The sequence below is a fragment of the Lepeophtheirus salmonis genome, chromosome 8 (assembly GCF_016086655.4).
Source record: "Lepeophtheirus salmonis chromosome 8, UVic_Lsal_1.4, whole genome shotgun sequence".
In the NCBI taxonomy this organism is placed as follows: Eukaryota; Metazoa; Arthropoda; class Copepoda; order Siphonostomatoida; family Caligidae; genus Lepeophtheirus; species Lepeophtheirus salmonis.
This window is the reverse complement of record NC_052138.2, coordinates 18,597,080-18,617,686: the sequence shown is the minus strand read 5'-3', so window position 1 is coordinate 18,617,686 and position 20,607 is coordinate 18,597,080. Positions and strand designations below refer to the sequence as shown.

Genomic DNA, 20,607 nt, shown 5'->3' with positions numbered 1-20,607 from the left:
ATATTTTCTTTTGAAATATGTACGTAAGTTATGTAGGCAAAAATCACCAAGATTCCTTTTGTGACGGTTAAGGCTTACCACTCTGCAAGGATCGATTCCAAACTTCAATTTAGTATTGCGCTATTCTAAATGTGTCAGTGCATAAATCGGGGGAAACGGCAGGGAAGAGGTTGTGAGATATTGCAGAGGAAAGTCAAATTGAATAAATTGAAATAATTATGTATATTATGTGACAATAATTTCAATGATTTTGAGCTTACATATATTGTAATGCATTTTTTATAAAGTATGTGTTAATATTAGCCAAACTCTAAAACTAAAATATTTTAGCTAAATTTATCACAAAAGCAACGTTTTTTTGTCAAAAATGAAGCATGTTGTCAAAATTTGGTTTTATTTTGTCCTAATTTGAAATTCACAATATTCATCCTTGTCAATTTTTACTAAAATTGTCTTTTCTAAGACATGATCATTAAGGTGTTCATTTGTCTTTCAAAAAAAAATTAAAATCAAAAAGTATTGCATTTAAATCGTCAAAGAAAAATGCTAGTAACGGTCCTGAAATTCCCATTGTTAAACGTCTGATACACGACCTGTACAGAACTATGTAAGTAATAGTCTCTGAGAAATTATCATGGATTGGCAATTGGCATTACATTTTATAAGAATTTCCCCATCATAAATCCATATTTAGATTTTCTCATGGGTATATAATAATCATTATTTCTTTTTACAATACTTAATACTATTACTATCTACAATAATATTATTTGTAGAAGTACACATTGTTATTATAATATGTATGTTTATTCCACCTTTTAATAACTTTTTCCTTACCTGTACTTCAACTATTTACATAAAGGTAGAAAGAGAGATAGCTCAGGTTTAAAATATACATACATATTTATTTGAATTTGTTTTGACTGTTGTACTAAAAAACCAAAAAAAAAAAAATCTAATCTTTCCTGTTTACATTTAAGGAACTTGAGATGACCCTCAAACCCATGCTTTGCAGTTCTCCTCCAAATCACACAATAAAAAGCTCTGTCTCAATTCCTTGTAATCGAAATAAAGTTTGAACTTATAAGTTTTATGCTTAGGTATAGAAATCCTAGAACTGTCTGAGACCGAAGTATTTTTGGTTGGACCGAACTATTTCGTTCATTTAAAGAACTTTGGTCCAAATTGGTCCTCTATTTATTCATTTCAATCCAAATAAAGATTTATATACTAGCGATGTTGATTTACATCGTTAGATATTGCGATACTGGCGCATTTCAACGGTACTATACTCAATGAGTATTGGACCAAGTGCTTACAATGTCACTATGCTATTAAAAAATGGTACAACGATACGTAACCCCTCTAAATTTCTGAAGACACGCCAAATTGTTCTCTATAAAAAAAAGAACGAAAGCAAATTGTCTTTTTTTATAAAATTCATAAAATTTCTGAGCCATTAGAAAATAGAAGAGTTGTGTCGGTCCTTATTTATTTAACCGAGACCAGAAAATATCGATGTTTTATTAAGCTGAATAAGATATATGAGATATGTATTAAGAGTATTGCACCTATCCTGAAAAAATATTCATATTTTCATAAAAATACAATAAAATATGGACATATTATATTTTTAATAATTGTATAATTTATTTATTATATAAGAGAATAAAAAAAAGGAAAAAAAATGAAGAACACTCTCAATGACGTCACGGGAGATCCATTTTTCTTTCTTAAAGGAAATACAAGTGGGACTGGACTGAACCACAGTCCTAAATAAGGACCGATAAAGCACAAGCTATCCCCCCTATGTGAATTTAAATTCCTGTTATTTCTGTTTTATATTTTTGTCAAAAAAGTATAGAAATACCGATATCTATTTTCGTACCGGAACCGGTACAAAAATATCGATATTGTGACAACATGAGTGTTGGGTTTCACTCTGGGAATCCTAGTCCTTTGTGATTTTTGTTGGACCGAACTAATTCGGTCCTCTGAAGAAGTTTGGTCTCATTTAGTATTAGGTTTTGACTGATATCAGGGCGTCATAAGGGTTATATATATTTTTTGGGGGTGGGGGAGGCTTGGTTTTTAATTTTTTTTTGAAAACATTGGAAATATTAAATTTTTTTGTAAAATAATTCATATATTAAATCTTTTGAAAAAAGATTTGAAAATCCATTCTCAAAAAAAGTAAATACTACTTTGTTCATTAACCTATATATTCAACATTGCAGACAAAAAATACATTAATTTAAATGTGCTTAAATATGAAAGTAATAAATTAGGTCAGACTGTCTTTTACAATGTAGATTAGATTGGACAACAGCAAAATATTATGACATCGTTTCTCATCATCAAATTCATAAACCCAAACGATTTGAAATAATTAGGGCAAACAACAGTTACTACATTTTTAATCATTACTGACATGAATTGATTTTGAAATGCATAGATTAAAATTCCCTTCCTTAAATATCTGTATTTTTCAAAACAAATCTAGAGATCTTTTCTAAGGGACCTGTTACAAATTATGCCCCTCACTTAAATCCCCAATGACTAGAACTCGTAGAAGCTTGTTTCAATATAACTTTGTTAACTCACCGCCGTTACTAGGATTTTTTTCTCACAGACTGTGTAGGGCTTTTTGAAAAATCCTTTACAATTTTGAATGATGTTTTTTTTATTTATTAATACGAAATTTAACAAATCAAATGTTAAAAAGCTGAGAAAATACTTAATTTGACAAATAAAATGTTAGAAAAGGGAAAAAAAAACACAATTTGATAAATAAAAATTCAGAAAAGTGACAAAATACACAATTTGACAAATAATTTTATTTTAGCAACGGCGAAATACTTTCTTGAAATTTTTTAGAGTTTAAATTTGAGGAAGAGACAAAATTTGACAGTTGAATGTTTTTCCAATAAGATTATAATTTTTTAGATAATTTCCACAAAAAAATATTTTTTTTAAAACTCAATTTTTAAGTACATAAAATTGTTTATTTCAAATTGTGGGAAAAAAGAAAAAAAAATAGAGAATTATTCTTTTGGGCAAATTTGACAAAATGTCCCGTAGTCACAGGCCTGTACCAACTTACCTGCGTATTAACTAGACCTTTCTTAAATTTATAATATTCTTAATAGAAAAAACTCATCCGAATAGATATCCTATTGTTATAGATGAATATTATAATTGTCAATAATGACTAATGTTAGACTAACACATGTATAATATTTAAAAAATAAGAGGCCTATATGATTCGTTTAAGGTCTTTGACACATATTAGCGTTAATACTATTACTTCAATTGACATTTAAAATAAAACCGTGTATGTATGTATAATATCTACCTAGAGATATTTTTGATAAATATTATACAAACGTATTTTTTATCTTATCATTTAGATAATTTATTGACGTCATAGAGGCAAAATTAACACATTCCTTATTATGATAATTTGAATCTAACCTGACAAGATGAAATCCTCATTCTTTTTAAAATATATATTTTTTTTTTTATTAAATAACATTTAAATCTAAGGGAGGTGATGATTAATAATAATTATCATAGTAACAAAATATTAATCAAATTTATGTAAAAAAATATATATATATAGATAATATTGATGACGATTTAAAAAGACTGTTGTTTTCCGTATATTGAAGTAAATATATTCAAATATAACCCTTTAGAAACACACAAAGATAATATATCAAAAAATATAACCAACAAGAGGGATCTTCAGACCTGAATATTATATTTCCTCAAAAGCGTGTGCGGCATTTTCAGTTGGTAATCCTTATAATACTAGAAGCTGTCATCATTATTTTTCATTTTGAGGAGGAAACATATCAAAATTTAAAATTATTGATCATACCTGTAACTACGAACTACACATTCATTATTTTAATAAGTTTTAGAAACGTGTAAAGTTACTGCGTGATGAAGTTTGAGATAAAGTATTGACTTTAGATTTGGTTTTGTAAGTACAATAATTCATTATGTTTCTGGTCTTCGATAAATAAATTTGTGTAAAATTATTGAAAAATAAAATGTCTTATAGAAATAATTTAAAATCATTGATTACTAATAATGGTTGTAATATATATATACTAGGGGGTATCACGGGAGCCCAAAATTGAGCTATCACACATTCTTACCCCTCAAAAGTTGCGAATGGTAAATAAATATCCGTTTTAATAAAAGAAAAAATCAGGGGGAAAAAAATTACCTTTTTGTCCGTAAAGGTTTCTTTATGGTCAGATAAAGAACTTATGAAAGCAAAGAATGAGCCTTTGAAATTAGAGAAATATCCATGCCATCTGTAGAAAGAGCAGTGAAACTAGTTTCAGAGGCTTCCTGTAAGGTTTACGGATATAACCAAAGACAAGGATACATTTCGTCAACTTTAAAATCAAGAGATACACTAATTAAATTTAAAACTAACTGATATATTTACACATAATATGTTTAAAAATAGCATTCATCAAGGATTAAGGATAATTATCCAAATTACTAACTTATATAGAATAAAAAAAAACAAAGATATTGGCAGAATTTTCTCCTATTCATAAGTAATTTTTATCTTTTTCGTCTATTTTCGCACTAAAACCGGGGGGAGGGGTGTAACGTTTATTCAGCTATAGAAGTAAGGGATTTAACTTTAGCAAAAAATTACATATCTTGTAACATCATTTTTTAAAGCACATAAAGCTTTTTTATAAATAAGAAGAAGAAAGTTTATTTCATAATTGTTTTTTTACTTTATACAGAAACCTTTCCGGGCAAAAAAGGGGGGGAGTGGTAATTTTTTCCCCGGGGATTTTTTAATAGTAAAACGGATTTTTATTTGCCATTTGCAACTTTTGAGGGGTCATAATGCGTGATAGCTCAATTTTGGGCTCCCGTGATACCCTCTACTATATACAGTGCACCATGATTACGCATTCGATGCTATAATTTAGATCAAAGTATGTTTTTGATATGCATCATGGATCACTAAATACATTGTACTACACCGGTGACTTGTTGCTTGTTGTCATAACAGGGGCGACCGCAGGATTATATATATACATATTTTCGTGTGTATGTGTGTGTGGGGGGATTTGTTTTGAAATTGCCCGAATGACTTTTTTTAGAAAATATCGTTCAAAAAATAACTGCAATTGACACAGTGGAAAGTAGGAGGAAGTTTGGAGTAATAATAGCAATAGATTTCTCCAAAGCTTTCTACCCTATTTCACATAGTCAAATTCTTAGATCTGTAAAAAAGTTTCTTCCAAAATGTTTTTTTAACTTTGCTATACATATATATCATTGGATGGACAAAAAAGCCAGCCAATCATCTTAGAAAAGAGCTGTTGTCAGGGATGCCCCTCGGCTCCACTTCTTTTCATAGCTGTAATCGAAGAACTCGTTTTAGGTGTTACAAAGAGGTACAGATGCTTTGGAATTAGTATTGAGGGATCTCTGCATATTATTGATTTGTATGTAGATGATGTAACTTTAACTCTAGATGCGAATTCTGAGTCTCAGCTAATTGCCAGAATAAAAGTTTTATTTCCGGAAGTTTCAAGTAAAAACAGGATTGGGTGCGAATAAAAATAAAACCTCTATTTTACCTTTAAGCTCATGGAAGCCTGAAGAGGATCTTAAAGTCGGATGTTATAAAGTTAGAAGAATGGGGGAAATATTGGGTATAAAATAGAATAGCAGTGGTATTCATGAAGATAAATGGAACGAAATTCGGACCTCCGTTAACAGCAGAATTTCTTTTTGTAAAAGATTCAACCTTCAAAAAAGAGTTCACTTTTATAACAATTTGGTAATGCCTTTAATTTTATATAAGGCTACAACAAGTCCGCAACTAGAACAAAAGCTATTGTAGAAGAAGACAAATGACTTCTTGGTTCGTTTTATAAGAATTATCGAAGCAATGAAAATACCTAAATCCCGTATAGGTGGTGGAGTAGCCCAACTATCTCGTATTGTCCCGAAAGTTTACTCCAAAGTTTTTGTGGATATTTCTAGAAATCCAGCAGTAGAATGGATAAGAAGTATAACGAACCGAGAACTGTACATTTGGCTTATGATGGGGACTAATCTGACCAACAAAATTACATCTTTGATCTCTCCACTTTGTGGCTCAGCTCAGAGAATAATTTGGATGCTCACCCCTGCATTTAGAAATGACTCAACCATTGATATAATTCAGCAAAATATAAATAAAAAGTTTTTTTTTTAGAAATTTAAAGGACCCCTCAATTTTAGAAGAACAGACAATCACACGAGATATTTTAAAAGTTCATAAATTAAATTCGGAAGAATTGCTCAACGGTGGAAGAATAAGATTTCCACTTATTAATTCTTCCAAATATTATTCAATGCCATGCCATGGCACGTTAAGATGTTCCCCTTAAACTTTGATGCAGCTGTGAATGGACTCTGGAAGCTGCATAGTAAGCGTTTGGGCCTCCCTATGGGTTGGAAAAGAAAAATAGTCTAATCTCTAAGGGGGATAAATGATGATAAAAAGTTTACCGTGCAGTTACAAATCTCCACAGATTGTATTAAATATAATAGGCCTCGCAAGGACTGTGGAAGACTATATAATAACACTCTTCATGCGTTTGTGGACTACCCTGCTATCTGTATCCTTAAATATTCATTATCCATAAATCTAAAAGGGCTGACGAAGGGGAATAAAAATATGTTAAAGGTCTTGTTCTTTTTGGAATATTCGGGAGGATGAGTTGAGAGCTATTATCTGGGCAGCTTCAGCCCGCTATGTAGCTCTCATAATGGAAATTCCTAAATCAGGATGTGAGTCATGACTCATGGCATTTTGCAGGCGAAGAAATCCGGTACCTTCCATCAACTTCACGGAATCATCGAGTATTTTAAAAAGGGCGTTAAGAAATTATAACAAATATTTATCATAGTTTTTAATTTGTATGTTTAACAATTAATTAAAAATTATTTTTCCAAAGATTGATTTTTAGAATATTAGTTGAAATTCTACCTGGAGCATTAAGTATAAACTTTAATGTTTATTTATGTACTTTTTACGCAATTGCTCCGGTTTATTTATATATGTATGTTCTATATAATATATAAACCAAATAAAGAATTCTGAAAAAAATAAAAAAATTCCCTCAATTTTCGCGTAAAAAACGAATAATTTTTATTGGGTAAAAAGAAAAAAAAAAGTTTGATTGGGGGTGGGGGGATCGAGGGGCTACAGCCCCTGCATACCCCCCACCCCTTTGTACATTGTAACAGACAAAAAGAATTACTTAAGTAATATAAAAGATATTTTTGTCCCATATATCTATGTACAAAAGACGTGTCAAAATTCAACGAATATTGATTTTTATAATTTATGAGGTCAGATCCTTAACAAATGTTCTCTATAATAATTTTCTTATGTATTAACAAAATATCTCAAGGTTACAATATTATAAATGAATGTGTACAATATATATTAATGCTGGCTACCAAATCTATGTTGCGAGTACACGTGTATATATATATATAAATTATTAAAGGAAGTTTTTTATAAGAGCAACTCTTCTCTTGATATCATTTATATATATGTAGGTAGGTATATACCTAATGATGAAAATCCAGTGTAGAATGGGTATTTAAAAAAAAATCGAAGATCAACATGCTAACCCCGACAATTTGAAGAATGTTTAGGAGGAGAGAAAGAATAATACTCATGCCGTTTCATTAGATCTGCTACAATCAGATGTGACAAGGGAAGAAGGAAAACAAGATATAAATAATGAAATTTGCTGTTATTACTCCTATGTCGATCCCCAATTCTACTCTGAGTTCAACAAGGACTTACAATTATAACTCTGCAACAAATCCTCAGGGTTACTATCGTCTTTTATGAACACACACGAATGTTCAATCAGGTTTTGAATATATTTTTGAAAAAATGTTCACAAATCAGGAATTAAATAATAATGACAACAGCTAAGGAAAAGACAATTCATTCTTCAGATTACCTATTTAAAAAAACGGGCGAGCTAAAAAATATATTTTCATCATAATATATATAAATATATCCACTTAGACATGTACACGTATGATAAATGTAGAAACTCATATTTAGACAGTCCTGTTTTCGGGTTAATATTTTTTTCTCAAGCACAAATACATTGTATGGTGGGGAAAGTATAATAAATCTGACTATGGCACAGTGAAAAGCTTCTAAGGGAATTGTTGCATACTGCATATTGTACTGCATTTGTTTTATGAGTGAAACTCAGAGATCCTTCATGATTTGCACGTTTTTTGTTTTATCAAACATAACACAGCCAAATTTAAATCTAGTTGAAGTGATAGAGATAATTCTCTCTCTGTATCTCACAACGACTTTCACAGGAATTACCCTTTCTTAATATTTAATTCAAATTCGATTCCAACAAGGACTTACATTCATTACTTCCCAAAAAATACTCTGTCTTTCATGAATACAAGTACTACATACCCTGCATGGAAAATCGCCATGAAGAAAATTGTTATTAAGAAAATTTGCCCTGCAGAACATTGTCAGTGTGGAAAATTGTGATTGGCAAAATTTTCCGTCATTTACTAACAAAATCAAAATACCTTGGTCGATTTTTTTGTGTGCAATGACAAGGTAACCTTGCAGGTTAAAAACTACTGCTGCTACTTTCAAAAAAATTTAAGGGCCCACTGAATTCTTCAAATTGAGCACCAAGTATGTGGGTTCAAAAATTCAAGAGTACATTAACAAAGAAGCTTTAAAAAAAACCTATTTATGTTGTACGTTATTTTTAAATGGGACAGTCACGGGAAAGCCAAGACATCTTGTCAAGCTGGCCGTATTTTCAATGACCCATGGCTTCGGGGTTCATTTTGAAGTATTGGTAGGGGATCTAAATGCTTCGTGAAGTGGTTGCAGTAGTTTTTAACCAGCTTGGTGGCCCTGATAATTTACAAAACAATTTTTCGGTGGACGTATTGTGATTTTGTTAGTAAGTGACGGGAATTTTTCACGATGGCAATTTTCTCCTGGGCAGTTTTTCTAGAACCCTTTATATGTTTTAATTCTCTCCTCAAGAATGAAATAATAAGGATAACTAGGACTGTAAATTGTAAGATTTTCGCCATGAAAAAAAAAAAAAATGAAAATTAACATGGAGTTAAGTGAAAAGAAAATCATTCTACTGAAACCAATTCCAAAAAACAAAAACAAAAAAACTGGGCGAGCTACAAAATACACTGTATTTTCATCACTACTTATAGCTCCAACAAATCTTTAGCCTTACTGTCTCTCATTCATAAGCACACTCAATAAAGTTCCCCTTTATCCCGATTTATTCTTTTCTCAAGAATTAAATAATAGGGGTAGGAGCTTCAAAAAAAAAAAAAAAATTGTTCAACACCAGCAACAAAACTTGCCCAGTAAACGAATGATTAGGATTTACAACCTATGATAACAGCTTATGAAAATAAAAAACATTGTTCAGGTTCCAACTACAAAAATTCTAGCGCTCGTCTAGGGCCATATTTTTTACAAATCTATGATTGAAATACAGTTGGGTTGAAAGTTAGAAGAACATGTGTCTGACGGATTTACGGTCACTGACCTTCAAGGACATAACGCTTTAATTAAGAGAAGCAGTACAGGGATGAACCTTTAAAATAAATTGATGTACACGAATGTTTTAGAGGTATATATATGTATATATTTTGATGTTGTTTATATAAAAAATATTTTAAGTTTCAGTCTAGTGCCGATTGCAGAATATTACAAAAAAATATATATCTAAAAATATCACTTACTCTTTGACAGATATGTCTATCCACAATTTAAATGGTTTAATATATAGGTACAATATATTACTTTTATAAGCTCATAAATGCAAAAATAGATGTGTATACATATTACAGTATACATATATGTATATAAAGAAATAAGGGAGAAGAAATTACAAACGGAACATTTAAAAGCTCACAAAATCTCTTGTATTTAAATAAATATTTTTAGACATAAAAAAAATTGCCAAGTTTAGTTTTTGAGCATCAATTTAAATATAGCTCATGGTTTAACAATAATAGTAATATGAAAATATTAATATTAACACTTTCTGCTTATTATTTAAAAAATAATTGTAAAAAAAAATATATTTGTACATTTTAGGCGAAAGGTATATAATAAGAAATAATAAAAGGGGGTAGTTAGGTTTTTAAGAGATAAGAGAGAATGAGGGCCGTTGAAAGAAGAGGAAGTTGCGAATTGATTCTATTTTTACGAAGATTGCAAGCTCTCAAGTGCTCCATTGTTTTTATAAACTTCATCACGAAGGTTGAGTATCTCAGATCTTAATTGTGCTAATTCGATTTTTAATTGAATATTTTCCTGTTCCAGAAATTGAGCTCTCACTGCGACTTCATTTTCTTTATTTCTTCGTGCATCCCGTGATCGTTTGGCAGCTTCATTATTCTTCTTCCGTCTCTCCCAATAAGCATCATCCTTAAGACCTCCGTGATTATGATTATGTGGAGATGTTTCGAGCGGGTTATTGTTACTGCTATTGTTGTTATTACATGGCGAAAACCCATTGTTACCGCTACTACTACGCCTGCCCTTGGGTCGTGTCATTTCAATTTTCTGTAACATACTTTCCCTGAACTTTTGATAGCTTTCCTGCGACTCATTGCTCACTTTGGACAACTCGGCTAAATTGGCTTGGATATTTGATACCGGAGGTGGCTGTGACACAACGGACTGCGAGAAGTTCCCTGCTGCAGCCGCTGCCAAAAGCAAAGGGTTGTAGGGAGGAGTATTGGTTGGCATCTGTTGTTGTTGTTGCTGCTGCTGTTGTAGAACCGAGAGTAAATTTAATGTGGCAGCAGTAGAATTGGGAGTCGAGGAGTGAGTAGGTAGCGGAAGCAATGTTGGAGTGAGGGATCCCAAATTGGAAGGAGTTGCAGAATGGTGTTTAGGACTCACATGAGGTGAGGAACCACTGGCATTGGAGGAATTGTCCGAATGTCCATCACTTCCTAATAATCCGTACTCTGGACTACATCCCACTCTTTCCCGTTTTATTTTTTTGGAAGAGAAATCCAGTGGCTGTTGTTCGTCATCGGAGACCATATCCTCACCACCACCACCACCACCATTGTTCGCTGAACTGGATGAAGGTGGAGGAAGTGTTGGAGATACAAAGTTAATTTCGCTGCTGCTATTGTCTCTTTTGATTCTTGGAACAAATGCTGAAGATGGAAATCCAAGATGATGTGATGATGTCGATTGTGGAGAACAAGTTGGAGATCCTTGCAATCGGGCACTGCTTTCATTCATCTCCCTTACTCTATTTACAACTTCGAGCAGAGTTGAGGTCCTTTCGCTCATCCTGTCGTTTGCTGTGTGAAAAATTAATTATCCACCTGTAAAGAAAAAATTCAATGAAGAAAAAAAAAAATATTAGCAATCGACAACAGAGAGAAAATACAGGGATACACACACACACACAATTGTGCTTTATTAAGAGCGAACAAAAAACAATATTAAAATATCTCTTTCATACACAAAACTCAGTTTTATATATTATTTAGCATAACACTCTTTTTATATAACAGAACCTAAAGGCACTAGGCCCGGTCTAAAAATAAGTCAAGTCTCATAGTTGGAGAAGGATTATGATTGAAACTTAATAGAATAATCCTCAATTTCTCTGTCTCCGTCTTTAGAGCTGCCAACTCCCATTTGAGGAACACATTTTCTTGTTCTAAAAATGCAGCTCTTAGTGCCGTTTCCTCCTCTTTGGCTCTCCGAGAGTCTCGACATCGTTTTGCAGATTCATTGTTTTTCCTTCGTTTCTCTTGATAAATAGAGGATGTTCCAGAAAGAGAGTCCATACTCTCACATTTTCTTTGAGGCTCCATGGATAAAGTACTGGGCTTCATCAGGTATGGAATTTCAAAAGATACTTTATGATGTGATATGCAGTCATTGGGAAATGGGTTTGAGAAGTCAATCGCCTCATTAAAATGAGCAATGTCTTTATGAAACGTCATTTTCATTATGACTGAACGTGTAAAGTCAAAATATACAAAAAATAAAAATAACGTAAAAGCCCTGAAGGGGAAAAAAAGAGGAAAGCCAACGTAAATTAACCCCCCCCCCCAATACCTCCTTCCCCAATTGTGGTCCATACACTACCATATACTTGAAAATATATGTATAACAATACTACCGCCTTAAAAATTTCATAAATATTTTTAGAACCCTCACTCTTAGTTCCCGGCCTCCTCCTTCCTTCGTGGTTTTGTATACAAAATAACATAGGAACAACAAGGACGAGAATCATTCCCGGTGATGAGTCCTCATAATTCTACACCAACTCGGAGAGGATTCCCGCTCTTGTCATTCCCAACAAATAGAAAGAAGCAACATTGACTGTCAAAGTTAATAGACAAATGAATCCAAACACCAGAGGCAAAGGAAAAGTTCAACGCGTCTAACTAACTATATATATATATATAGAATAGGCTTTCTTACGAATCATATATGTTGGTAAAACAAGTCTTATAGAGATATGATAATGAATACTTAATACATGACCACGGGGGAATTTGGATTGACTATGTTATAAATTATGCATTTTGTACATAAATCGAAGGTAAAATTGTGAAACTATTTGGTGTCATGTTAAATATCATAATAATAGATAGGGTTTTTGTTGTTCTTATTTTTAAGGTTTGTTGTATGATTGGAGAAAACAAGACCGACAATGCTTGCGTGTTTAACAAAAAAACAAAACAAAAAAAATCAGTTACTAATCCATAGCATAATAATTACTATTAATGAACTTTTCTGGTTTTTTTTTAATGGTCAATTCGAATTAGTACAAATACATTATTTATTCAAAACCAAAGCCCCCCAAAAAAAAAAATGTAATTTAATTCCAGTATATGGATAGATAGAACTAACTTACCCCCTCAATCCTTCTATTAAAAGTTGGTGTGTGGTATCACTACTATGATTGTTCACTCCTTGGCGGCCTTCGTAAACAGCAATCAATAACAATTCAAACACTCTGAACGCTGATAAAATACTAAGTGAACCAAAAAAGGGTTGCAAAAGGGAAGATGTCCTTCCTCCTCTCTCTCTCTCTTTATCCAGACTCTGCAAGATTTGGCGTAAGAATAACTCATATAAGAGTTAGATCACATAGTATGTGTAAGCAAGGAAAAAAAGTGCACGTAGGGTATGACCGGCGTACGAGGATTGACCCTTTTTGAGGGAATAAAGTACGCGCTCTTTACTTCTTCTTCTCTTTTTTTTTACCTGTTTGGAAGCCAGTTCTGCTTACTTGGTTCTCAATTTACACACGCAACAAATATTTATTTATTATAAAGTTAGTGCAATAAAATTGTAGTCAAAAATCCATAAAAGAAAAAAAGGTAAAGGGTCAGCATAAAAGGAAGCTGGAATGATTTTTCCTAAAAATGAGTCTGGATTACATATTTTGCAAATAATTATCATCAAGTTATTCTTGTTGATCCTTTGGAATGTGCCGCAAATTGCACTTCGAGTAACCAAAGTTGATTGTCACAATAAAAGAAGGATAAATTGACAGATTTTATATGAATGACCATATCGGGATCAATATCAGTTTTGGTAAGCAAATAAAGATTTTCAACTAATGTTAAAATTCTTAGATATCTAAAGTCATCCCAGAAATTTGAATACAAATACTATGACTGACTCAGACATGTTTATGAAATATTAGGCTATATATGTATAGCAAGTAGAAAATTACTTGCTATTTTCTCTTTTTTTTATTTTTGTTCAAGATTGTTTTTATGTTGATGTAATAAGATTGTATTGAATGGTAAATTGAAAGCATTATTTATTGTATCTCTCAGCCTATCCTTGAGAACAAGATAAGTTGCTGTAGCACGTCAACACAAAAGCAAGCTCGAATATTTTTTCTCGAAATAAAGTTATATTCTTTGATCTAACTAGCTAAAAGGCATCGTCCTAATAAAATTGTATTTTTATATGAATAAATTCGATTCGATATTGGTGCTAAATGAACCTTCTCAGAAATCAAATGAAGATTTAAAACTATAGTAAACATTAATGAGTATAGAAGTCTGAGTTAAAAGCTATAATTGCCCGAATTATGCTTCTAAAAAAGGTTTGACTGTATGCATAGCATACATGGATATATGTAGTGTTGTAACAGTCCTCGTGTAGCACAGAAGACTGCAGCCCCATCCATTTCAGTCTTGGTACACTTCAGTTCAGTACTGAATATCAGTCCTAAAAATTATAAAGTTCGGTGCTTGATGACGTCACTCAACTTTATTTCTTCTTTTTTTCAAAACAAATCCAAAAAACAAGACCCCCCTCAAAATAAAAAAAAAATAATCCTGTGGACACGCCGGATAAGAAAATGGTAGTTTTAAAATATTAAAGAATTGGAAATTTTTTACAAGAATCACCTATTTACTTAGGTGGCATGCAGATTTTTTGGAATCATCTCATCACTAGTTTATATATACCTAAGTAGTGAGCCCAAACTAAGTCGCTCTTTCCAACATTTTGTACCATTTTTATTATTTAAAAGTAGGGAATGTACAAGTCTAGAAACTCTAGATACAATTCCATGGAATAACTAAGAAAACCCTAACTTGAATTACGGAGATTCAAGTTTGTAAATTACTATATCTTAAATAGCTAATTCTTATCTACAATGTTCATTCTAATTACTTATAGACATTGTTAAAAGTATGTGTCTCAATTTTTGTAAGTTCCATCTATGTCAATATGTTTTGTATATTAATATAGCATGGAGTAGACTGAGCTTGATTTCTACTAACAAACAAAAAATATGTATCGTAAAAATAACTTGTTTCAGGTGGTTGCGAACAATACTCTTACAGGTTTACATACTTTCTTTCGTATAATATGAGAAAGTTATCGAGTCAAATCCTTAGCAGTAAATATTGCTTTGTTCGAAATGGCGGGCACATAGTCCAAAAGAGTGAATTTTGGTCAAAAATGAAGAAATATAAATTTTCAGCCGATTTATCAATATTTATACTTGAAACTTCTAAATTTCATACTTTGTAATTAACTACTATTTCAAATGAATAAACAATCTTTCAATCGTATTAATAAGTGTTGAAACTCGGTGCAGCTCGATTTTTTTTCCGTTTGGGTCTTATCGTCTTATTATTAAAATGTATCGGTCTAAGATTTCCAGACCGAAGACCAACACTAGTATTAATATAGATTTTCACTAAAACTATGATTTCTTAAAAAAAATTATGGATAATGTATTTCTGTTCGAATTCACGTACGTTTTTGTTCCTTATGTGTAATAAAATATCTTAAAATATTTGGAAAGCGTTTTTGAAAGTGAAAAATCTCTTTGATTTTTTTTTTTGGAAAAAATTGAACATATTTAGAGAATGCCCTCCAACTTTTCGAAAAACAACAAAAATATATTTAAGAACCACTCTAATGGATATTATAGATGTATATCCATTATCCAATGTCTAAATCATTTGAGGAGCAAAATAGATTATACACTTAATTAAAAATACGAAGGCACAACAGACAATTTGACACATCATTAAATAATATTGCCTCGGATTTTTTTGGATCTCCATTCTAAGGACACAATTGTTGTATATGTAAAAAAATTTAGGCAATAGATTATTGACATTACCAAGGTCAATAATCCCATTCTGTGTCTAACTCCTCTAATGTAATGTGAAGCCACATTTTTTTCTTATTATTATTTTTAGTAGGTCAGTAGTCTTTGAGGAGTGATTTTTATATATTTTTTGGGGGTTGGGGTTAGAGTGTGAACTCCAAAATGGATATCTTTTTGAAAGATGCAAGCTTGTGAGGTGTGACATATCCCTAATAACGAGGAGCGGATATAGAATAATATTCAAACGTCCATCTGGTTAAATGTATAAGATATAAATAGTAATATATAAACGAAACGTGAGGAAGTAAAGAAGTACAGCACTGTAGAGAAGTAGAATCAAATTACTCTCAGTGGAATCCATCATCCACAGATCTCCTACTTATTCACCTCCTCCTCATGAAGACAGTGATTTTTGACCAAATCAAAAATAAAATAATGTTGTTTATATATGGACAGCAGAAGTGGGAAAAGTCATCATACTCCAAGCCTATGTCGAGTCTCATGTCTTTGCTCAATATTCTTAAATATTTTTATAAAGTCTTCAAATTTCTTTTGAGCTAATTTCAAGTCTGTGATTACCTCTGTCAACGTAGTTGAAGGGAGTTTATGCTTTTGTCTCTGTTTGTTTGTATTTTACCAGGATTACGGCAAAAGTTACAAACCGATTTTGATCGAACTTGCTACGAAAACTATATATGGTCACATTCAATTTTGACAGATCAAGGTCAAAGTAGCAAAAAACGTTAGAAATACATAATGAACCATGACTTTGTAACATATTGAGGTACACATAACTCAAATTGGTGTTATTATGTAGGTTTAATAAAGATGCTTGATGAAGTTAAAAAATTAAAATTTAGAAAAAATGATTATAAGGGGAGATTTGTGCTCTACTGAATGTCCATTCTAGCTATACTATCAGTTCATAGTGTGAAATCATTTCAAAATTCAGTACAAAGTAGCTTTCGAGTTCAAGTCCAGTCGGTTGTTTTAGCTATTGATTCCAATTCAAGTCGCGAGTCTTTGATTGTGATATCTAGTGGAGTCGTATGTCTTGAAGATAAATATGGGAAGCTATTTTTTAGTATTATTTTTTTAAAATGACCTTAATAATTTAAAAAAGACGTTTCTTATTTTTCTCAATTACTTTTTTTTTTTCATTTTGCATACTTGTATACCCTGAATGGTGGTAATCATGTACCTGCGCATTTAAAACAATTCTATAAAATATTGCTATTGGAATCAGTTAAACGTTTTTGCAAGAGATCGTATTATCATTATATTTCTTAGAAAAGGGAAATTAAATTTTTTTTTGGAATGACAAATTTTGACATTTTTTGTCAGCTGAATCTGAAGAGCGCATATATATTATATTATTAGTTGGAAAAGTATCGAAATACCGCTACTCATTTGGAACTAAAATATTGATATTATGACAACACTAGTATTTTGTACAATGAACATTTACATATCCATAACATAAAAAAAATGATGGATAATAATCCAAATACCAAAAGGGATTTCCATCCAAAAGATAGGATTAGCAAACATTCTCAAAGTTCATGTAATATTTGTTTTGTTTAGCAGAGAAAAAGAAAAAGAAGTCAGGTGAATAACCCGAGTTATTTGTCTCTATAACTTCAACGTAACACTTGTCAACGTGTTCTCTTTTACGCAAACACCTTTCTAAGACCTATCTATATTTGTTAATATTCATGCAAGAAATTCATCGAAGGCGGTACTCTTTTTTTCCTTCTTGTTTTTCTACAAACAATATGCTATTTTTTCAATCTTACTATACGTAAAATAGAAATGATAGAGAGAACTGAATTATCAGAATACTAATTAATTAAATTATTTAAGACATTAGTTACACGAGTTTTTTAATTCAATTTCCTCTTTATTCCATATTATAATTATTCTACTATAAGAAATATATATATATATATAGCCCTGATATGTAGAGTATTCCTTGGATTGTCATAAGTATGGCTTTGGGATTTTTATATTTGTTGTTCATTGATTGCTTCTTGTATTATCCCTTCTGTTAGAGCTACTTATCAGCTTGAATGATGTGGTATCACATGGATAAGGCTTAGTATATCTCTCTTTAAGACATTATGTACAATCAATAATTTTTTAAAATTCAATTTTCTCTTTCATTGCATATTTAATAGCACTATAGGGCCGTAATCCACGACGGGCCAGGGGGACTGGCCCCAATAATTTGTTAATCAGTGGTATTTAACGATGTATCAATAATGGTGATTCATTCAAAGTCATACCAGTCAGATTCCTGAATAACAAATCCTTGATTACGGCACTGAGTATGATTGAAAAATAGCCTGTAGTATGTAACAAAAAAAGAAAGGGAAGTAAGAGTACGCATTTCTTGATTAATGTAAGCAGTGGTGTATAATGTAAGTGTACATAACATGTACATTATATTCTCCACAGGTGAGTAAAAATAAGCCCTCCCTTTCACCCTATCCCCACCCTGCTAGCTGTAGGTATACACACACACACAAAAATCATTATAGTCATCAGTAAATGAATCTTAACCTTGAAAAAATAACATAAATTTCTACTGTAGCAAGTAAACAAGGGAATCTTGTTATTATTTTCAAAGAGTCTAACGGGAATTATTATTTACCTTCTGTTTCATTAAAGGATTAGTGTTGGGAACAGCTCATTCCATTGGTAAAAAGTAGAATTTCCTCTTCAGGGGTCTACCAACTAAACGAGTCCACCACTACAAATGAAAAGGAAAGGTATTGATACAATGATCTCTCATTACACGGGAGATTGTCATTAAGTGGGATCCCGGGATGAAACCTATATTGTGAAATAATTATATGCGGGATGTAAAAGTCCAAAAAATCCCGGGAAAACGGGATCCTTTGAGATAAACCCTACTAGCTACAACATATAACTCTCTATCAACTATTATTGAAGTGTTTTGCTGATGTCCCCCCCCCCTTCCAATAAATACATATTTATATATTTATGAATTGTTGTTTCATTTTTAAAAGAGGAGTCAAAACGTTTGCGTCTCTCTAATTCTAAAGTTTACTAAAGGAGTATGTATTATGATAATAATAACATAAATAAGTTTGGGGTTTCTTAAACAAATAAACAAACAGGTATCTACACAAGGAGAGGATCAATCTATTCAAAGGTTGAGTTTTGTTAAAAATGTATACATATATTTAAAAAAAAAAAAAATGATAGGTTTCCATTGTGGTTATGTCAGAGAAGTGTCATAACTCTTTCAAATACTCTTTTTAGTCCATCTTATTCTGATCGGATATCTTCAAAAGGCTTCAGAAATCTTAATAACAACTCCCCACATCCCCAATTTACAGCCAAAGATGATAAAAAGTAAGGATTACCCTGACTATTACGTGACCTATACAAAACGGATTGTGCAGGGCCCATATCACATTCTGGGTAGTGATAAAGATAATTATTAAGGCCAGGTCCAGGTTTTAGGGTGAGTAAGGCAGGCCTGGGGCGAGGATAATTGTGCAAGCCTCTATTCTTTCCTTCATCTTTGAAAATTTGAATTTAATTTCGAATCTGAATACGTGACCTTAAAGTTTCACATTTTTTCTTACATTAACTTTTTTAGAATTTTTTTCTTCTTTTTCTTTAATTAATCGAATCAAAGTCTGAGACCTAAGACTGGTACTCATCAAAAAATTATAGCAAAGTGAACAAATTAGTAATGAAATCCTATTATTAAGTATTATTTTGACACAATGTTGCTTCTCTCACAGATTCCATTTGATTAAGTTTGAAATGAAATTCAATAATAATTAAAATTAGTATTTATTGAGATGTTCTTGACATATTTATCATAATTAGTATATTTTGATGATCCCCTCATAAAGAACGGTATTGATTTATGGTTCCATTTTATGGATCCCTAGGGACTCTTTTCTTCGTTTTATAAGTGTAAAAAAACTAAATTTTATATCCATAACCAATGGTAAATAAACTTTTTCCCCGTCCTTGCTATAAAAAATATTGGTAAAAAAATAAGGGCTTGAAATTAGTATATTGCAATAATATATTTTAAAGTTTAATTTACACTAAGTACCTTTTGTTGAATAGACCTGCTTAGTGCTATAACTATGTACAAAGGGTATATATGTACCCTACTTTCCAACTATGTTTGTGACCCCCTCTATTAAAATGCAAATATAATAAAAAGATAATTTAAATTTTATTATAGTAAAAATGCAGAATTGTGATCACATCTTAGATTAGTGTACTTAACAGTAGTTTATTACTAAATTTGTCTCAGACCTGTGACTGTAAAGGGATGCAATAGTAATACAAATATGCAATAAATTAGGTTTTTTAAAAATAAAATAGAGAATTCCAAATTTTTGGGTATGGTGGTCTATTTTTTTAATTGTTCCCCGTGACGTCATTTATCCCGTCTTGGCATTTGCTTCCAGTATACATTGTTTTAAATTGACTTTCTCTCTTTACAACGAAGATATACATGATCAGACCATCTTCTCTCTATGTGACCATATGGTTTGTGAATGCCCCCGTTTTATAAAAAAAGACGTAACATTTAAAAAAAAAATCAATAAAAATATCATCTCAAGCTACGTAGTCAACAACCTCAAAGAAAAGTCCTAGTCTCAGCCCGTTCCCTTCTAGAATTTAGAGTGTCTATTTACATACATGTCTGTCTGATTACGGAGCTGTTCTTGAAATTGACACTTTTTGACCAACTTGTTTGTGATACATTTTATGTTGTATAATACTAGGATTTAAGTCCTTATTCAAAAAATGACTCCAGATGTATCATTTCTTGTGAGTGTATACATAATATAACTTAACCATAGACCTATAGCTGTTTTTT

General features: G+C 31.5%; 2 protein-coding genes across 2 annotated transcripts; both read right to left on the bottom strand.

The window, feature by feature from the left end:
- Positions 1 to 9,708: 9,708 nt before the first annotated feature.
- On the bottom strand, positions 9,709 to 13,202 carry LOC121123173 (uncharacterized). The gene is made up of 2 exons (XM_040718297.2): positions 12,990 to 13,202; positions 9,709 to 11,439 (listed from the first exon to the last, which is right to left on the bottom strand). Exon 2 carries the CDS (start codon positions 11,402 to 11,404, stop codon positions 10,295 to 10,297), a length of 1,110 nt encoding a protein of 369 aa, XP_040574231.1. The 5' UTR covers positions 11,405 to 11,439; positions 12,990 to 13,202; the 3' UTR covers positions 9,709 to 10,294.
- On the bottom strand, positions 11,644 to 12,069 carry LOC121123174 (transcription factor atf-2-like). The gene has a single exon (XM_040718298.2). The coding sequence runs from the start codon at positions 12,067 to 12,069 to the stop codon at positions 11,644 to 11,646; it is 426 nt and encodes a 141-aa protein (XP_040574232.2).
- Positions 13,203 to 20,607: the final 7,405 nt, after the last annotated feature.

Coding starts and splice junctions, on each gene's coding strand:
- LOC121123173 (XM_040718297.2), bottom strand. CDS start 11,404: ATGAGCGAAAGGACCTCAACTCTGCTCGAAGTTGTAAATAGAGTAAGG.
- LOC121123174 (XM_040718298.2), bottom strand. CDS start 12,069: ATGACGTTTCATAAAGACATTGCTCATTTTAATGAGGCGATTGACTTC.